Here is a 16,544-nt window from a genome sequence, read left to right on the forward strand (position 1 = left end):
CAGAAGTTGCATTACAAGTTACCCTGCTGCTCCACAGGCTGTGCTTAAATGATATCTTATGGATGGTCTCTGCATTGAATTCAATTTAAGGGCATTAGGTTATCATACTTAACTTCAAAACACTACAGAAAAAGTCAGGGCTAGTGCATTTTGCAGCTAATGAATTTTTAATGATGCAATTAGGCAAAGCCTAATTACTACAAAACAATCTCTCTGGCCTAGAAAAACATTATTTTACAATTGTGAAGTCTCATTCCTTCAGAATTTAATTAGTACTGGAGACTTCCAAAAAAGTATTTTTTTTTAAATGCTTGTTGCCTCTTTTTTCTCACTCTTTTAAACCCATCTTTCTTTCTCAATCTTAATTTTGCTTTCTATGGATAAATTTAAAATTAATTTATAGCTCTTGGTTTGAACTTCCTGATTTAAATTCTGTGGCCAGAATTTTCCAATCCTTCATGCTGATGGGAACTTCCGGTCCCACCAATGTGAATGGAGATTTCAATGGTTCGCCAGTCCCTCCATGGGCGGGGAGCCGCGAAATCTGGGCCTAAGTTTCTCAGTGAGGAATCTTCAATCTGATTGGGTGAAAAGCATTCCTATTGCTTGTCTGCCTTTCGCACCCCAAAAGTCCATAAAAACACTGTCGGCAGCTGTTGACTGCTGTTACTTCACCAATGACCATTCGCCCAAATGTACCACAATTGAAAAGAGATTGTTAACCCAGCCCCAAAAGCGGTCATTGTCAGATTTTACAGTGAAGCTACTGCCCCAGGTTATTGCATGGATTAAACATGGTTATATTCTTTCCCTGATTGTGGCATTTTACATACCATTTTCAACTAACCAGACCTCTCTCTCCAAGTAAACTTTTCAGGCAGATTAATAATTGTATTACTACTTACAGTTCAATTTTTCAGACTGAGGTCCATGCTTTCAAGCCAACAGATAAAGAAGAGGCAATATCAAAATGTGAAAAAGATCAGAGGGTACGGTAAGCAGACCATGGAAGTAAAGAGAAGAAATACTGGAAATGGATCAAAAATGGGGAAATTATAGAGATTGTAATTCGAATGAAGTAGTGTGTTCGATTCAGAGCAACTTCAGTCTTAAAATATTTCCAACCATGTCACATTCAACATCGAATGTTACAGAGGTGATCAGAAAATTGTTTGTACAATGGAACCTGCCAACACAGAAAGAAAGAGATGTTTGGAACTTTCAAGGTGCTGTCATACTTAAAAGGAATGTGATGTTATTCCAGTCATCTGTGATTTTAGCAATGCTCCTCTCCATAAACTAGACACCATGGATTGATTCCTTCCCAAATTATTCTTCATATTGAATCAGAGGTTGCTCAATGATGACTGGTTGTGCCTCTCTCTTAACTGTTTTTTTTAAATTTGTTCATGGATGTGTCATGGGCAATGCCAGCATTTATTGCCCATTCCCAATTGTCCTTGAGAAGGTGGTGGTGATCTGCCTCCTTAAATTACTGAAGTCCAAATGGTGTAAGTACACCCACTGTGCTATTAGGGAGAAGGACAGCAGAATTTTGATCCAGTGACAGTGAAGGAACAGTGATACAGTTCCAAGTCAGGATGACATGTAGCTTTAAGGGAACTTGCAGATGGTGGTGTTTCCAGGCGTCCTTCTAGGCGGCAGAGGTCACAGGCTTGGAAGGTACTGTTAAAGGAGCCTTGAGAAGTGCATCTTGTAGATGGTACACACTTTGCTGCCACTGTACACCAGTGATGGATGGGGTGAATGTTTATGGTGGTGGGATAAGGTACTGATCAAGCAAGTTGCTTTGTCATGGATGGTCATCGAGCTGTAATCATCCATGTTAATGGAAGTATTCCATCACACTTCTGACTTGTGCCTTGTAGATGGTGGACAGGCTTTGGGGAGTCAGGAAGTGAGTTACTTGCCAGAAAATACCCAGTCTCTAATCTGCTCTTGTAATCACAGTATTTGATTCAGTTTTTGATCAATAGTAACTACCAGGATATTGATAGTGGCAGATTCAGCATTGCTAATGCTGTTAAACATGAAGGGGCAATGATTAGATTCTCTCTTCTTGGAGATAGTCAATACCCAGCACTTTGGTGGCATGAATGTTACATGTCATAAGCCCAAGCCTGAATGTTGTGTAGGTCTTTCTGCATATAGACAGGGACTGCTTCAGTATCTGAAGACAATCATCAGTGAATATCCACAATTCCCACGTTATCATAGAGAGGAGGTCATTAAAGAAGCAGCTGAAGATGGTTGGGCCTTGGAAACTACCCAGAGGATGTCCCGTAGCAATGGCCTGGGGCTGAGATGAATGGCCTCTAACAGCTGTAAACATCTTCTTTTGCTCTATGTGTGATTCCAACTAGTGAAGAGTCCCTCCCTCCCGATTCCCACTGACTTCAATTTTGCTTGGGTTCCTTGATGCCACACACAGTCAAGTGCTGGGGTGTCAAGGGCAGTCACCCTCATCTCGAGTCCATATTTGGACAAAACTGTAATGAGGTCTGAGCAGCCCTGGCAGATCCCAAACTGAGCACTGACTAGCAGGTTATTGCTAAATAACTGCACCTTGATAACACTGTCAAGAACACCTTCTATTACTTTGCTGATCATTGAGAGCAGACTGATGAGGCAGTAATTGGCCAGTTCAGATTTGTCCTGTTTTGTGGATGGACATACCTGGGCAGTTTTCCACATTGCTGGGTAAATGCTAGTGTTATAGCTGTACTGGAACAGCTTGGCTAAGGGCCTGGCTAGTTATGGAGTGCAAGTCTTCAGTCCTACCTCCAGGATATTGCTTTTACTGTATCCAGGGCATTCAGACATTTCTTGATATCAAGTGGGGCGAGTTGAGTCAGATGAAGACTGGCATCCATGACACTGGGACCTTGGAGGAGGCAGAGACTGATCATCTACTCAGCACTGCTGGTTGAAGATGGTTGCAAATGCTTCAGCCCGGTCTTTCGCAATGATGCCTGGGACTGCCTGCCATCCCTCCCACAAAAATCATGACAGAAGGGGGGAAAAAAATTAAGAAATTGGGGATTAACTTTCCCTTCTCCCACTTCCAAAAGAAATTCAATCTTTAAGTTTTGTAAATGCACTGGGAGACTGTGCCCATCTCAAAGAGTTCATAAATCTAGCACAATAACACAATAACTTAATTATTTTTCAGTTGTCTAAAGCAAAATAGTGGATTTCACTTTCCATTATTAAAAGACATCAAGTTCTAAATCTATTGACTGTTGGAGCCTGACTTTCAAGTCATGTTTTAGATCACATTATGGGACAGTTACCACAGCTTGTAACCTGATAGGCCCAGAAAACAATGCCAAGTCAGAGTTGTTAATTTTATGATGCTTCCCCAATCTGGCTCTATCCAAATGACCACAGGCTTTAGTCCACACCAGGGGCTTTCAATTTTTGTTTCAAGCTTTAAGATCCTGGAGATGGATTCCCACAATCTATCACCTAAAGGACAATGCGCAACCTGACAGAAAACTTTACACCATATTGAAGCAGATTGTTCACAAGTGTTTTCTTTACCATTGCAATGGTGACGATTTGACAAACTGATGCATCAAAAATTCACAGGATCTACTGGAAGTGCTGTGCTCAGTTCTGATGATCACATTAGAAAAAACAACCTAAATCCAGACATTGAAGTGGATTCAAAAGGGCAACAAGGCGAATACAAAGAGCCATGAGAAAAATGTAGACTATGTCAAGTTTGCAATTCAGAAAGGTGGTGGCTAAGAAAGGATCTCATCAAGATACAAGAAACTATTAAATGGCACAGATAATATTCAATGGTATAGACAACCTGTTCTAATATCTTCTCCTTCAGCTTGGCATCTATTCCCTTCCTTGGCTGCAGCTTGATAGCAGCGTGGAATTTTTTTTCTACTTTAAAGGTGCTATATAAATGCAAGTAGTTGTTGTAGTAAATATAATAAAACAAGCTAAGCAAGGAATGGAAGATAGTGAAAAGGAAAATTTATAAATGATTTCTTTGAACAAAGAATAACAAGCATTTGGATAGACTAAGGAGATAAACTATAGAGTCATTCAAGTTATAGTTGGATTTTTAAGGTGAGAAGGTCATTGAGGCTTTGATGAGCTGAATGATATTTTCTCATTTTTGCTTTCTTCAAGTCTTCTTGGATGCATCTTTAAAAAGAAAGGGGCAACAATACTGATGATGATGATGAGAGATTCTAAATAAGGGAGTCCGTGTCAGCCATACAAAATAGTGAACGAGAGGTGTACTTCAATCCTTTATCAATCTTAACTCAGGTTTAGGCAAGACATCCAATGTTCCAGCCTGCTCAACCATCCAAATCTTAATAAGCAGGATGGCAAAATATTTCTCAGCCACTGATAAAATAAATTAGACTTTTCTCACCCACTCACCTTTTGAAAAGAAAGCTTGCTATGTAACACAATCAACTGGATAATTTGGGTAATTATCTACCATCTTTCATTGCTTCTTCCATAAAACACAGTTTTTCAAACATATTATTTGTCAAGATCTAGGCAGATGTAAGTATCACTGGTTTTGCAGTCAGTAGCGAAGATGCTGGTCTCAAAGAATGCTGTCCACTAAGATCTAGCCATCTCCCTGGTGGGATTTCTGCTCTCCCGACAGTAAAATTAGTGCAAAGTCAAAGGGATGTCTTAACGTGCAGCAGCTGTGAGATGCTGTGAAGCAAGTAAGCAACCAAACAGACTGAAGTATTGACACACAGCAAACCATTTGATATGCTTCACTTTTAATGTAAATTTTCAGATAACCAAATAAATGATTACGATTGGATTAAGCTAGTTTGTTTATTTTAGCTTCTATTTTCAATAAAATGTGTTTTCTTTAAATTGGATATTTCATAAATATAAAATGACCTTTTCAGAACTGGTGAGGATGTTCAGCAGTGATTATGAAGTTAGTACATCATTAAAACCCCAGTTATGCCTCATTCAACAAGGTGCACCTTTTTCCCCAAAGGTTTGTGCTGGAAAACAGTGCAAGAAGGAAAGTTTCATCAATTTAATTGATTTCTATTGATTGCAGCCAAGAGGTGTCTCAACAGCACACCTTCAGGAGTAACATAGAAACACTCTCAGCAACTTCTGGATCACCGCATTATGCTGCGCATGTGTGGATTCCAGAAGTTGCTGTCAGTTTCAGTGGAGCTTCGCATCAGTACATTGCAAAATCCAGACCATAAATGTAATGAAAAAAGATACATATGTACCAATACAAATACAGTGCCTCTGAGTACCCTCAAGAATTAGTTATGTGAACACCAAGTGAGAATACAACTGCTGCCAATGACCAAGCATTTGATTCCAATTCTTTCTATACTCAAGGCGAACTCAAGATATTTCTTCATTAAGGCAAGTAATGAGAAAGCATAGAAACTTAATATTCAGCAATCCACAAAATGTATAAACAGGACCTGAAACATTTTGGGAGAATGAGGAAGTGAACTTTGGGAAGAATATATAGAAACAAATTTAAAAAGACATCAGGAGTGGAAAGAGAGTAGCTAAGAAACCAACCACGATAAACGCATTATCCAATGCAATGACAAGTGTAAAAAAAATTAGATCTCCGTAAGATAAAAGTGGTGACAAACTAGAGTTGTAAAAAAAAGTTCATATACTAAATATTTTCTCAAGGTATTCCACTAAAGGATAACATGATGTCTAATTATTATAGTATAAATATTGTGAAAAATTCTAAGATCAATGTGGCAGAGGTACTAGACAAGTTAGAAGGATTGAAGACAAATCCTTTGGGCCAGATAGTAATATTTAAGCATGTGAAAGGCCACCAAGGAGGAGATACTCACTGTTCTGAACATCATTATTTAAAGTTATATATTGGCGAATTACCACAAGATTGGTTTAAAAGGGGAAAAAGATATACCTGACCAGCCTCTAACTTTGGGGGCTTAAAAGATAAAACAATTTAACTCTTCACGAAATTATTTGGACTTCCAAACTTTTTTGACAAGTTCCACATGAAAGACTTCAAAGATTTCTACGATTATAGAAGATCATTTGGTTGATCTGCAAAACCCCCATCCCTGAACTCCCAATCATAGCACCCCATTATCTCAAATTATTCCTGCCTTCAGTACCACTGCCAGGAGGCTATATCAATGCAAAGAAATGTTTCTTGATTTGCTTTTTGGCAGATTATACCTACACCCCCTTGTCATTATATTGATACTGATATTGTCATTGTATTCACATTGTTAGAAGTTTCCCTTCCACTTGCCACTTTTTAAGGCTGGGAGAAACAAGATTTTTTTTGGTCAACCCTCATTATTCAATCTAACAGCAGATTTCAGATTTATAACGCTTAGCTGCACTGTCTTCAGTGCTTGCACATTTCCATGGTGTCTCAGTGACCAAGATCACAATGCTTGAACTGGCCTGACCAGATAAAAATATGGCTTCACACTTGCGGAAAAAAAATTTGGGAATGGTATAGCACTGGGTAACAAATCAAAATTAAACAGAACCATTCAGAAGTGCAATCTTATGCAATGGAAAGGAGTGGAGTGGCGCTGCACTCAATCACTGTCCTGATCTCTCTCATTTGATTCACATAAATGACTTGGATACTGAAACTGAACCAAAGACTATTAAATATGCAGCTGACAGTACACTAGGGATCATTTATGCAAATAGGCAGAGAGTTGACAGCTAAAATGTAATGCTGAACAGCAAATCTTTTACTTCTTTGGTTACTATATGACAATAAATGTTTGCTAATTATACTTACGCATGAAGTGCCTTTACCTGTATTGTGCAGACTGTATGCAAGGTGTGTTCTACTCAAATTAGTACATGTCACCATAGCCACGCCTGTGACAGATCAGCAATTTCTATCAGTTAACACTGGATTAAGTGAATAGATCAGTCCCAATTCAGCAAGAAATATAACTTCACAACACAGAACTATCCAAAAATCAGATAGTGAACTGGCAGGCTTACTTACAGGTTGGTAGAGTGGGAAACAGAAAACCACACAAATACCATAAAGATGGGAAAAACAGTTCTTCAGTCAATGGGGTGAAGTTAGATTGTTTGAGTAAGGAAGCTGCATTCTGAATCATACTGTATTTTACAAGTCCTGATGTGGATACCGGATAAATGGTGAGAAAATATTCTTCCCAGCAATAACCTCACTCACCTTCATAATCGCAATATTTGCTGAAAGAGGCATAAAATAATAAACAACTGAAAAGGAGTAGCAGGGAAGAGTTTGTTAGTTTTTATTAAATAGTTTTTCAGCACATCAGAGTAAACAGAACAGGCTTTTAATAAATCACTGGAATGCTGTTTTGTTGTTACTTCTAGTTGTGAGTTATGCAGTCCACTTTTCTCATGAGGTGAAAAGAGCCTCCATTGGTAGAATCGTGCACCCAATGTGAGGAAGTGATACTTAGAATTTTAAACACACAAGGCAATTCTCAATCTGGCCCTGTGCCAATAGGGAACATTTTACATGAAGCAAAATAAACACAGTATTGCAGCTATTCGTGGAATAAATTCCAATTAATTATACCTTAAGTGCTATCCTCCTTCCCCATCATCATAAAATTATCACCTTCCAGGGTGATATAAAAGATTCAAGGTGACATAAAATATCACACAATGAAGACTTCCTTCAAAGTAGCTGGCAAATCAATCTCTAAGACTACAAAGTAATATTGTGCTTCTCTGTGTCCAGCTATCACTTCAGATGTCCGTCCATCCATATAGAATGCTAAGCATTAATAATTAGAAATCCCACCAGCAGCATGTATTACAAAAATAATTCACATCTGATCCATGTTTTGACATCAATATATAGGATCCACAGTTAGAATCTTAAAATAAACTCCAAATTTAAAATGAACTCCAAAGACCCAGAATCAGTGAGCTGATCCAGTGAGCAGCTCAAACTTTAACAAAGCAGCAAGATCACAAGTTTGATCCCGAACCTGTGCTGTTAGCTGATCGCAGCTAGGGAGGCATCCGGGATGATGAACTTAGCCTAGGTTAAGAAAGGAGGCAAGGGGGAATGGAAATATGTTGGGTGGGTTCCTGCTCCTGTTTGATATCTAGTGACCCTGCTGGAGGTATATGTGTGGGCGTTGGGTGATGACAGGATTGAGCTGCCATTCCCCTTTCACACCCGCCTTCTCATGAACAGTCTTCCAAAACTTGATGATAAAGTTAAACATAAATAAGAGTCACTGGGGCTTCCCACTTCATGCCCAGGAAAGATTAAACATCTACAGAAGAGATAAGGGAAGAAAAAAAAAAAGCAATCAAGTAGAAAAAGCATTCAAGTACTCAAATTCACCAAAAACCTTCGAGCTGTCAGCCATGGTTCAGCAGTGGTGTCTCCCCTAAATCAGAAGAAGTTGTGGGTTTGAGCACCACTTCAGAGACTTGAGCACATGATCCAGGTTGACCGTACACTGCAGTACCAAGAAAGTGTTAAACTCGAAGAGGTGCTGTCTGCAAAGTGCCCTCTCAGATGGATGTAAAAGACCCCATTACACTACTCAAAAAGCAGGGGTGGTCTTCCATTGGTCCTCGTCAACGTTATCCTCAACCAATCAGATCCTTTTCGGGCGTTGGTTATTTTCACTGCTGTTCGTGAGATTTGCAATTCTTACATTACTGCAGTGATATGACATTTCAGAAATACTTCTGGCTATGAAGCCCTTTGGGATGTCTTTGAAAAGGTGCTATATAAATGCAAATTCATTCTCTTGTTACATATTTCTTTCCCTAACACCCCAACCATGCAAAAACTACAAAGCCTTGACACACACAATCACATTATCTTACACTAACTGCACAACACAGCCCAGTGAGCTAACTACAAACTTACTGTTTTACAAAAGCATAATTTATAGAAATGCTGTACATAAAGGCCACTGAAAGCTGCTTTATACATTGCTTTGTTTTTTTTTAAGTTAATTTAAGGCTTTGCTTCTCATAGGTATCAAGTAGATTGAGACAATGGTTTTACTAGAAACCATTCAATGAAGTTAGCTACCAAGTCTAAAGCATGATACATACAGATAATACAGGAAACTCAGGAATTGAGGATAAGAGAAGACATGTTCCTCCCTGGACATTCTCCTGAACAAAAAAACTCAACAAACCTGCATGCATTAAAAACAGCTGTTGTATACTCACTGCAACAATTTATTAGATCTAATTTAATCATCTAAACATTATTACCCCTCATTCCCATAATGCAGATTTAGTTATTATAAATAACATAAAAGTCAGTCTTCTTTTGAAGTTGTTCTTTCATTATACAGGCTAATAAACAGAAAAAAAATTGACATCAACATAAATCCTCTTCCACGGTGCCTTCTTTTCACCTCAACCAAGGATTCCCTCCAACTATGGTTTGACAGGGCCCTCGGACATTCCCGCTCCATTGTCTGCACTTCTGTCCTCACTCCTTCCCCTCTCTCTCACAACCATAATTAGATTCCCCTTCTCTCACCTTCCACCCACCAGCCTTTGTATTTAACAGATTTCCACCATCCACAGCATGACCTCACCATCAAACACATCTTCCCTTCTCTGCATTCAGAAGGGACTGTTCCCTCTGTGACACCCTGGTCCCCTCCTCAGTGACCCCCAATACCCTGCCCCTCCCCAATTCACCCTTCCATACAAACACAGGAGGTGCAACACCTGCCCTTTTACCTCCTCCCCTCTCAAGGCCCCAAACACTCCTTCCAGGTGAAACAATGATTTACTTGCACCTCTTTCAATTTAGAGTACTGCAGTCACTCTCACAATATGGTCACCTCTACACTGGTGAGACCAAATGCAGATTGGGTGACCACTTTGCGAGGCACCTCCATTTAGTCCATAAACATGACTCCAGGTTTCCAGTCATCTGTCATTTTCATTCTCCACCTTTTTTACTTAAGCCTCCTGTAGTGTTCCAAAGAAGCTCAAAACAAACTCTCAGAACAACACCTCAACATTCAACTAGGCACTCTGGACTCAACACTGAGTTTAACAATTTTAGATCATAACCTTGGCCCCATTTTGTTCCCTTTCTCTTGGCTGGTTTTGGTTTTTCTCTTTTTAAAAAATCTTTCTGGCTGCAGCCATTCAGCATCTTGCCATTCACACCTTCTCCAGACACAGCTTCTGTTCACTCTCATTGGCCCTGCACCAACAACACTTTTGCCTCTCCTGCCTTCCATTCCATCACAGTCTTGCCCCACTTTCATTTGCTTAAAACCTTTTAGAACTCTAACTTTTCTCAGTTTAAATGAAAGGTCATTGACCTGAAACGTTAACTCCTTCCTCCTCTCCACGGATGCTGCCTGAATTTCTGATCATTTCCAGAATTTTCTGTTTTTATAAAAAATCCTCTGGCTGTTTTTTTTGTGCAAGCCCATCACGTTATTTTTAGACAATGGAGGGAATCATCTTTGGTGCTGAGGAATGGTACATCTTTTCACTTCAGAGACCCAGTGATAGCATTAAGTGCTCGCGGGTCAGCTATAGTACTTTCTGATGCAGAATAAAACTCCCTCTACTCTGTCCTAAATATGTGTCCTAATTACAATTTAACAGTTTCTGAATTTCCAACGTCATTGTGTGAAATGCTCCAAGACGTTTCGATTGTATTTTTTATATAAAGAAAGCGCCACTGTCAAACCAGTATGACACATTCATTTCCCACATAATTTGCGTGGGCTCTCTGACTGTCAGTACCATTTATTTGGTACCAAACTAAGTTGTGGACTGTGGTCCACATCTACGTGAAAGAAGTCACAACCACCAAATGTCATTTCACATAGGACTCTTGTAAAGAGTGGGAATGTGCACATTTGGAGGAGATCTCAGAAATAGACAACAAATTCTCTAATGTACTCAACCATCTAATGTGCCCTTTACTCCCCTTCATGTAAAATGGAAATTTTAAATTCAAAGAGGTTTTACATAGGACTTCATAGGTGAAATGAGACAGAAACAGGCTATTTGTTAACTATTTATTCACTCCAGAAATTGGGAGTTCTCCCCAAACAAAGTTAATCAATAAAAAATACATTAAAAAGTTTTCATTTTCAAATGAATCCCATTTAAATTAGTAGATCGGGGTTAGGGAAGAAGATAGGAAAACTACCCTTCTCTCCAGACAATGGTAATCTGTCTCAGTAATGTCACAATTTCTCTTGTCAAATTGATTCCGTCAATCTCTTCAGGCAAAGCTATTTCCTTCTCTGTACCCAACCTATACTCTGGCTTTGTTATCATTTATGTGGTAAACCATCAATCACCAGTCAAGGGAGTTACAGAAAAGTGGAGGCAAAAAAAGCTTTTTCCATTCACACCTCCCTATCTTACACCTCACTTTTCACTGACTTTCCTGGTCAATGAATAAAGTTGATCTCTTTAATTAGCACTGTGCAATTAGTCAAATAATATTTCTCTACTCATTTTTTTTAAAATCACCAAAGTATTCTCAGCTCTGCTGAGCTACAAACTTTAAAAATCACAGCATCGCCATAAATGCCGCAGATCAGCTTAACAGCAAATGGATCATCAATGTGCTGTGCGTCACTGATAGTGATACTTCAGTAACAACTTACAACAGTTATGTTAAACCTTTACGAGGAAGATTCTGAAGGCCAAAGAACCTCCTGATATTCAATGCGATCATTAGATGGCAAGGTGTGCACAGAACTGGGAGACAGAGACCACCATTGTCCAGTTTCACCCTAAAAATCTTTGTGCAATTCAGAAAAATAAACATGCCAGATGCACTTCTGTAGTTCAATGCTGGTCCACAGGAAATTCTGCCAAACAAAATCTACCGTTCTTCAAGGCTGAAATGTTCTCGAATCAGCTCAGTCAAATCCATCAATAGTTACATCTTGGTTAACGCATTTTTAAAAAAAAATACAGTATCTCAGGTCTTTACCAGAAGCTCAGTTGCTAAAGATACCACCAGTGTAGAACTGAATCATATGGATCAATATTCCATGCTTTATCCCTGGTCTGTACAGCATTAGCTGAACTTAACTAGTGCCAAAGTAGACTTAATACAGTTCGCTCAATATATTTTGGTTAAGTGGGGGTTTAAAAAGACAGTCAGGGTTCCCACTTCTGTTAAAAGGTGAGTGTATCTGGACACCAGGTGAAGACAGGCTCAAACCTGATCTGCATATGGTCACAATGTCTGTGGTCACTCACAGCTGGGCTGATGCATGAAAGATATGTGCCAGAACTGTCAGAAAGCTACAGAAGCAGCCTTAGAAGCTACTGAACCCCAGAAAAGGCAGGAGAAAGCTTAGAGGACAAGAGAGAAAGAGGAAGGAAAGGATCAAAACCTTATAAATAAATAAATAATTAATAAAAGATCAAATTTGGCCATTTCAAAAAAAAACCATCATCAGTTTTCAGGAAAATTGTGATCGGTAATTGAAAAGTTAAAGCCCATTATTGTGCATTTTGCATTTGGTACCTATATCCCCACCTCTCAATATGAAATTCCTTCAAAACCTCTAAAAACACAAAAAAAACTACAGTCAACCCCAAAAATCAAAACTTACTAAAATAACTTTGCCGGCTCCACAATCTGAAGTGAGAAAAATCTAAAAAAATACCTTTTCTGAAAGAAAAGATTCTAAAATAGTCACTTGCAAATGAGAGAGCAGTTTGTGAGACAGTCAGTGTTGTCACCCTCACTTTTCACATGCCCTCACTCTCCACTTGCTCATTTGAGTCACACAGACCTCAGGGAGAGAGAGAGAGAGAGAGAGGGTGGGGAAGGCAGGAGCCCCCTGACTGATAAGCGCAGCAATTGTTAAAAGACAAGATTCAAACCTATAACCGCGATTGGGTGACGGTCGTGCTAAATCGTGTCAGTTCACCTGCTGTCTGGAAAAACAATGTCTCCCTCCCAACTCGATGAGACAGTGTAAGCTCAGACAAATGAAGGAACTGTTGGGGGAGCTTACAGGCTCGCTTCCAGGGAGGGTAGCAGACTGGCAAGGTCACCTTCTCTCCCCCGTCGAGGGGCGGCGCCATCAGATGTGGCCTGGCCAAGGCGACACCACTGCTCACTTCGCAGTTCAAAGCATCCATAACAGCCCCAATAAAACAACAGAGCAGCCAACAGCTGGGGGGGGGGGGGGGGGGGGCGCGCGAGTCAGCACACCACCCCCCCCTCCCCACCACCATCCCCTCCCCCGGATAAAACATTAAAAAGACCACACATCTCCATCCAGCGGCTCACTCCCGAAAAGTCGTTAGGAGCATCCAAATCCCCCATGTCAAGGGCTCCAGGTAGCCCAGGGGCAAAGCTGCCCTCCTCCTTCCCTTCCCTTTCATTTCTTTGAAGTGTTCTTGTCATTTCCCATGTTACAGGACATCAATCACACAGGAGCGCTGGCGTCTCGCAGAGCTGGAGCCTGATTTACAAAAAGCATCAGGAAGCGAATACAATTACACCGCTCAGCCCAACCATCCCATTCCGCAGATATTTACCAAATACCAGAAGCAGTGCAGAGGCAATTCACTGGCGTTAAATTGCGTTCACTGCAACCGGAACACTCGAGATCTCAAATTAGCCCTTAAAGACGTTACTACCGTCGGGGGGGGGTGGTTTCTTTTCTTTTTGAGGTGGGGGGGGGGTTGTTACTGTATTTCAGCAAATTGTTAGTGATCACTACACGCGCAGCGTTTTAATAAAAAGATCATTTCATCTCCCGGTCAATTTCCTCTTGGCAATTCCAGTCCAAGCCGAAAAAAAAAATAACTGTTTGGTCGCGGCAAGAAACTTATCTAATTAATCCGCCGCAGAAGTTGAGATTAAAGCGAATGGCCGTTTGACCCGTTTTAGAAATAAAAGTCCGGTCCAACATTACTGGCTGACACATCAGTAAAACCCTCAAGTGCGAGGCAGAAAGAAAAAGAAAAAAGTTAATAAACATCTTAGGAATACAGTTAGAAACGCCGATCTTGCGTTCCCCCAAAAAAAGCCGCAGCTTAACAGTCAAAAAATATATATATATATTATGTATAAACATATACAAGCGAGGCTGTGCCCAGCAAAAGCCAAGCGATGTGGCGAGGCTAATTTCCACAATCTAATGTATCGCCCTCTCCTCTCTGTTTCCATCCCTATATGTTTAAAAAAAAACAAAGCTATTTCCCTAAACATAATAAACTCACAGCGCCCCGCTAAACTGCATTAATGACTTGTACTTTTTTTGGGTTGTGTGTGTGTGTGTGTGTGTGTGTGGGGAGGGGGAGCCTCCTGTACAGTGCCCGGTACAATTGGGGACTCTGGCGGTGCGCGGCACCATGTTAGTTGCGCTGTTGATCGATGATTGAACTGAACAAAGGCAGGGATCAATTTCTAATACGTATCAATCGGGAAAGCTGTGGATTTCCTCTCGCCAAGTGCCGCCAAAAGCCGGATTCAGCCCCTTGCCCGAGCCGGAGCCACTTTTCCCTTTCATATTCCGGGGAAAGGTGGAGGTTTGTCACTAACCTGCAGCCGCCGTAGATCAAATTTCTTCCAATATTGAAACATCGATCCCACATTGGCGGCCATCTTGGGGGATATTGAAGCGATATTTTCTCTTTATTTTTCCTTCGGCTCCTCTAAATATCCGGCCTGGATTCCCGCCTCAACTGGCCACTTAAAAGAAATACACAGACAGGCAACTAAAAAAAAACAAAGCGGAGAACTCAGGGGCTGCAGCCGCGCCGCCGATCCAGGCTCTTTAGGTGATTTGGGATTTTTTTTCCCCCGGTGATAGAGGGGGGGGGGGGGGAGAGAGGGGGGTGGGAGGGTAAAGTCTTCCTTTTTTGTGTGTGTGTTTGTTATTGTTGAACTTCACTTCAATTTTCCGCCGAGCGGAGAACGCACTTGATTTTGATCAGATTATCAGCGGCAAAGTGAACAATTAGCAAGGTGGGCGGGTCATATAAAGTCTTGGAGCAAATTACAGCATCTTTACCAATATCGCACAGGAGGTTATCCATTGTAAATACTATGTGTATATATCCGATGCGATTTTCCGAGATGTCACTTTTCATTCCTAATTTTCTGCCTGTAGATATATACAGACTGTGGAATCGCGCTTTAATGGGTTAAATTATAAAATGATACAACTTTTTTTTGTGGGGGGGGGCGTTGTTTATAGACCACTTTTGGGCGAATCCTGTAGTATCACTTTCCCGCAGTCTTTAACACTGCACTTTCAGAGACGTGTTTCTCAAAACGGCGATAGGCTCCTTGTGACTAAGTCCTGAGTAAGGATTTAATTAAGTGCACTGTTTAAATAACCCGCACTATTTGGGCGAATGGGGGACGATTTTATTGCAGCGGGGTAACTTCCTCACACCTCTAACGAGTGTTTAAAAAAAGCCTAAGACAGTAACCAGAAGGAGTCCAGCTCTCAGGATCCAAAATACCAGATGGCTTTTTGCAACTTTCAGCCTCCTGCCCCCACCCCCCGGGGAGTGACTTCCCGAGTTTGATTAAGTTTGTTGTCTGCTTTATTAACCATTTTTTTTCTCTCTCTCTCTCAGAAACCCAACGCAATAAAACCCTAGGAAAATAAAGAAACATCCAGATCCTGATCTTTACTGGTGTGTTCAATTCCTTTCGTCCTACTTTGATGCAACTGCGGCGACATGAAAGGTTACAAATTCCAGCTGCAAATTGTCTTCTGTTGCGCGACCGATTTTTATCTGTAGCCGGTGTTATGGTGTGGGCCACCCACACACGGCGGCTCGCTCAGCTCTCACAGGATGTTGAAGAGTCACTTTGACTCCCAATTATTTGTGGTAAATTTACGGCGCATTTCTTGCATCCAGTAAGTTCCGGCTGCCTATACAAAGATTGAGTGCAGAGCTGCACGAGTATTGAACTGATGGGAGCAGCTACAATGTTAGTTTTCAGTGTATCGACTTTGTATATGCGGGAACTTGATTGCTTCTTCATACTGGAGCGATTCGTCTATCGAATAAAGGTTGTGGGCAGGAAGGGCGCAGTGCAGGTGCTAAATTTAAAGTTGCACTCTCCCTCACTTTTCTAGCATAAGCATTCATGGGGAAAAGTCACATATGCTTCGATGGAACATTTTTCAATTTGCATTTGGCGTGACCTGCTTCGTTTTAGTACAGCATTCTACTTTATATGTGATGCATTTTTAATGTAGCTAAAATATTTTGATCAATTTTTGAGGCCAGTCACGAGTGCCTTGAAAGATATGTTCAGAGTTCATCACTTTACACTGCGAGACTTCATAAATTTTTATTGACAGTAAAAACTATCATTTTAATAAACAGTTCCATCAATATCCTATTGACAGGATCCGGGGGGGTTTTTTTGTACATTTTGACCAGTTGCAGCCAACGTTGGGGAAAGAAAATCACTCCATGCAATTTCAAACATGTAAAGTAAGCAAATTAAATTTCCATCTTTTGCCGGGGCTGATAACTACTGCATTAAAATA

At 40.6% G+C, this 16,544-nt stretch overlaps 1 protein-coding gene across 1 annotated transcript in view; it reads right to left on the reverse strand.

Annotated features, from left to right (window-relative positions):
* Positions 1-14,632, reverse strand: part of cux2b (cut-like homeobox 2b) — a 463,358-nt gene extending 448,726 nt beyond the window's left edge. The window contains 1 exon segment of the mRNA XM_041203041.1: positions 14,570-14,632. Within this exon segment, the coding sequence (XP_041058975.1) occupies positions 14,570-14,632 (63 nt within the window).
* Positions 14,633-16,544: the final 1,912 nt, after the last annotated feature.

The sequence above is a fragment of the Carcharodon carcharias genome, chromosome 13 (genome assembly GCF_017639515.1).
Source record: "Carcharodon carcharias isolate sCarCar2 chromosome 13, sCarCar2.pri, whole genome shotgun sequence".
NCBI classification, from domain to species: domain Eukaryota; kingdom Metazoa; phylum Chordata; class Chondrichthyes; order Lamniformes; family Lamnidae; genus Carcharodon; species Carcharodon carcharias.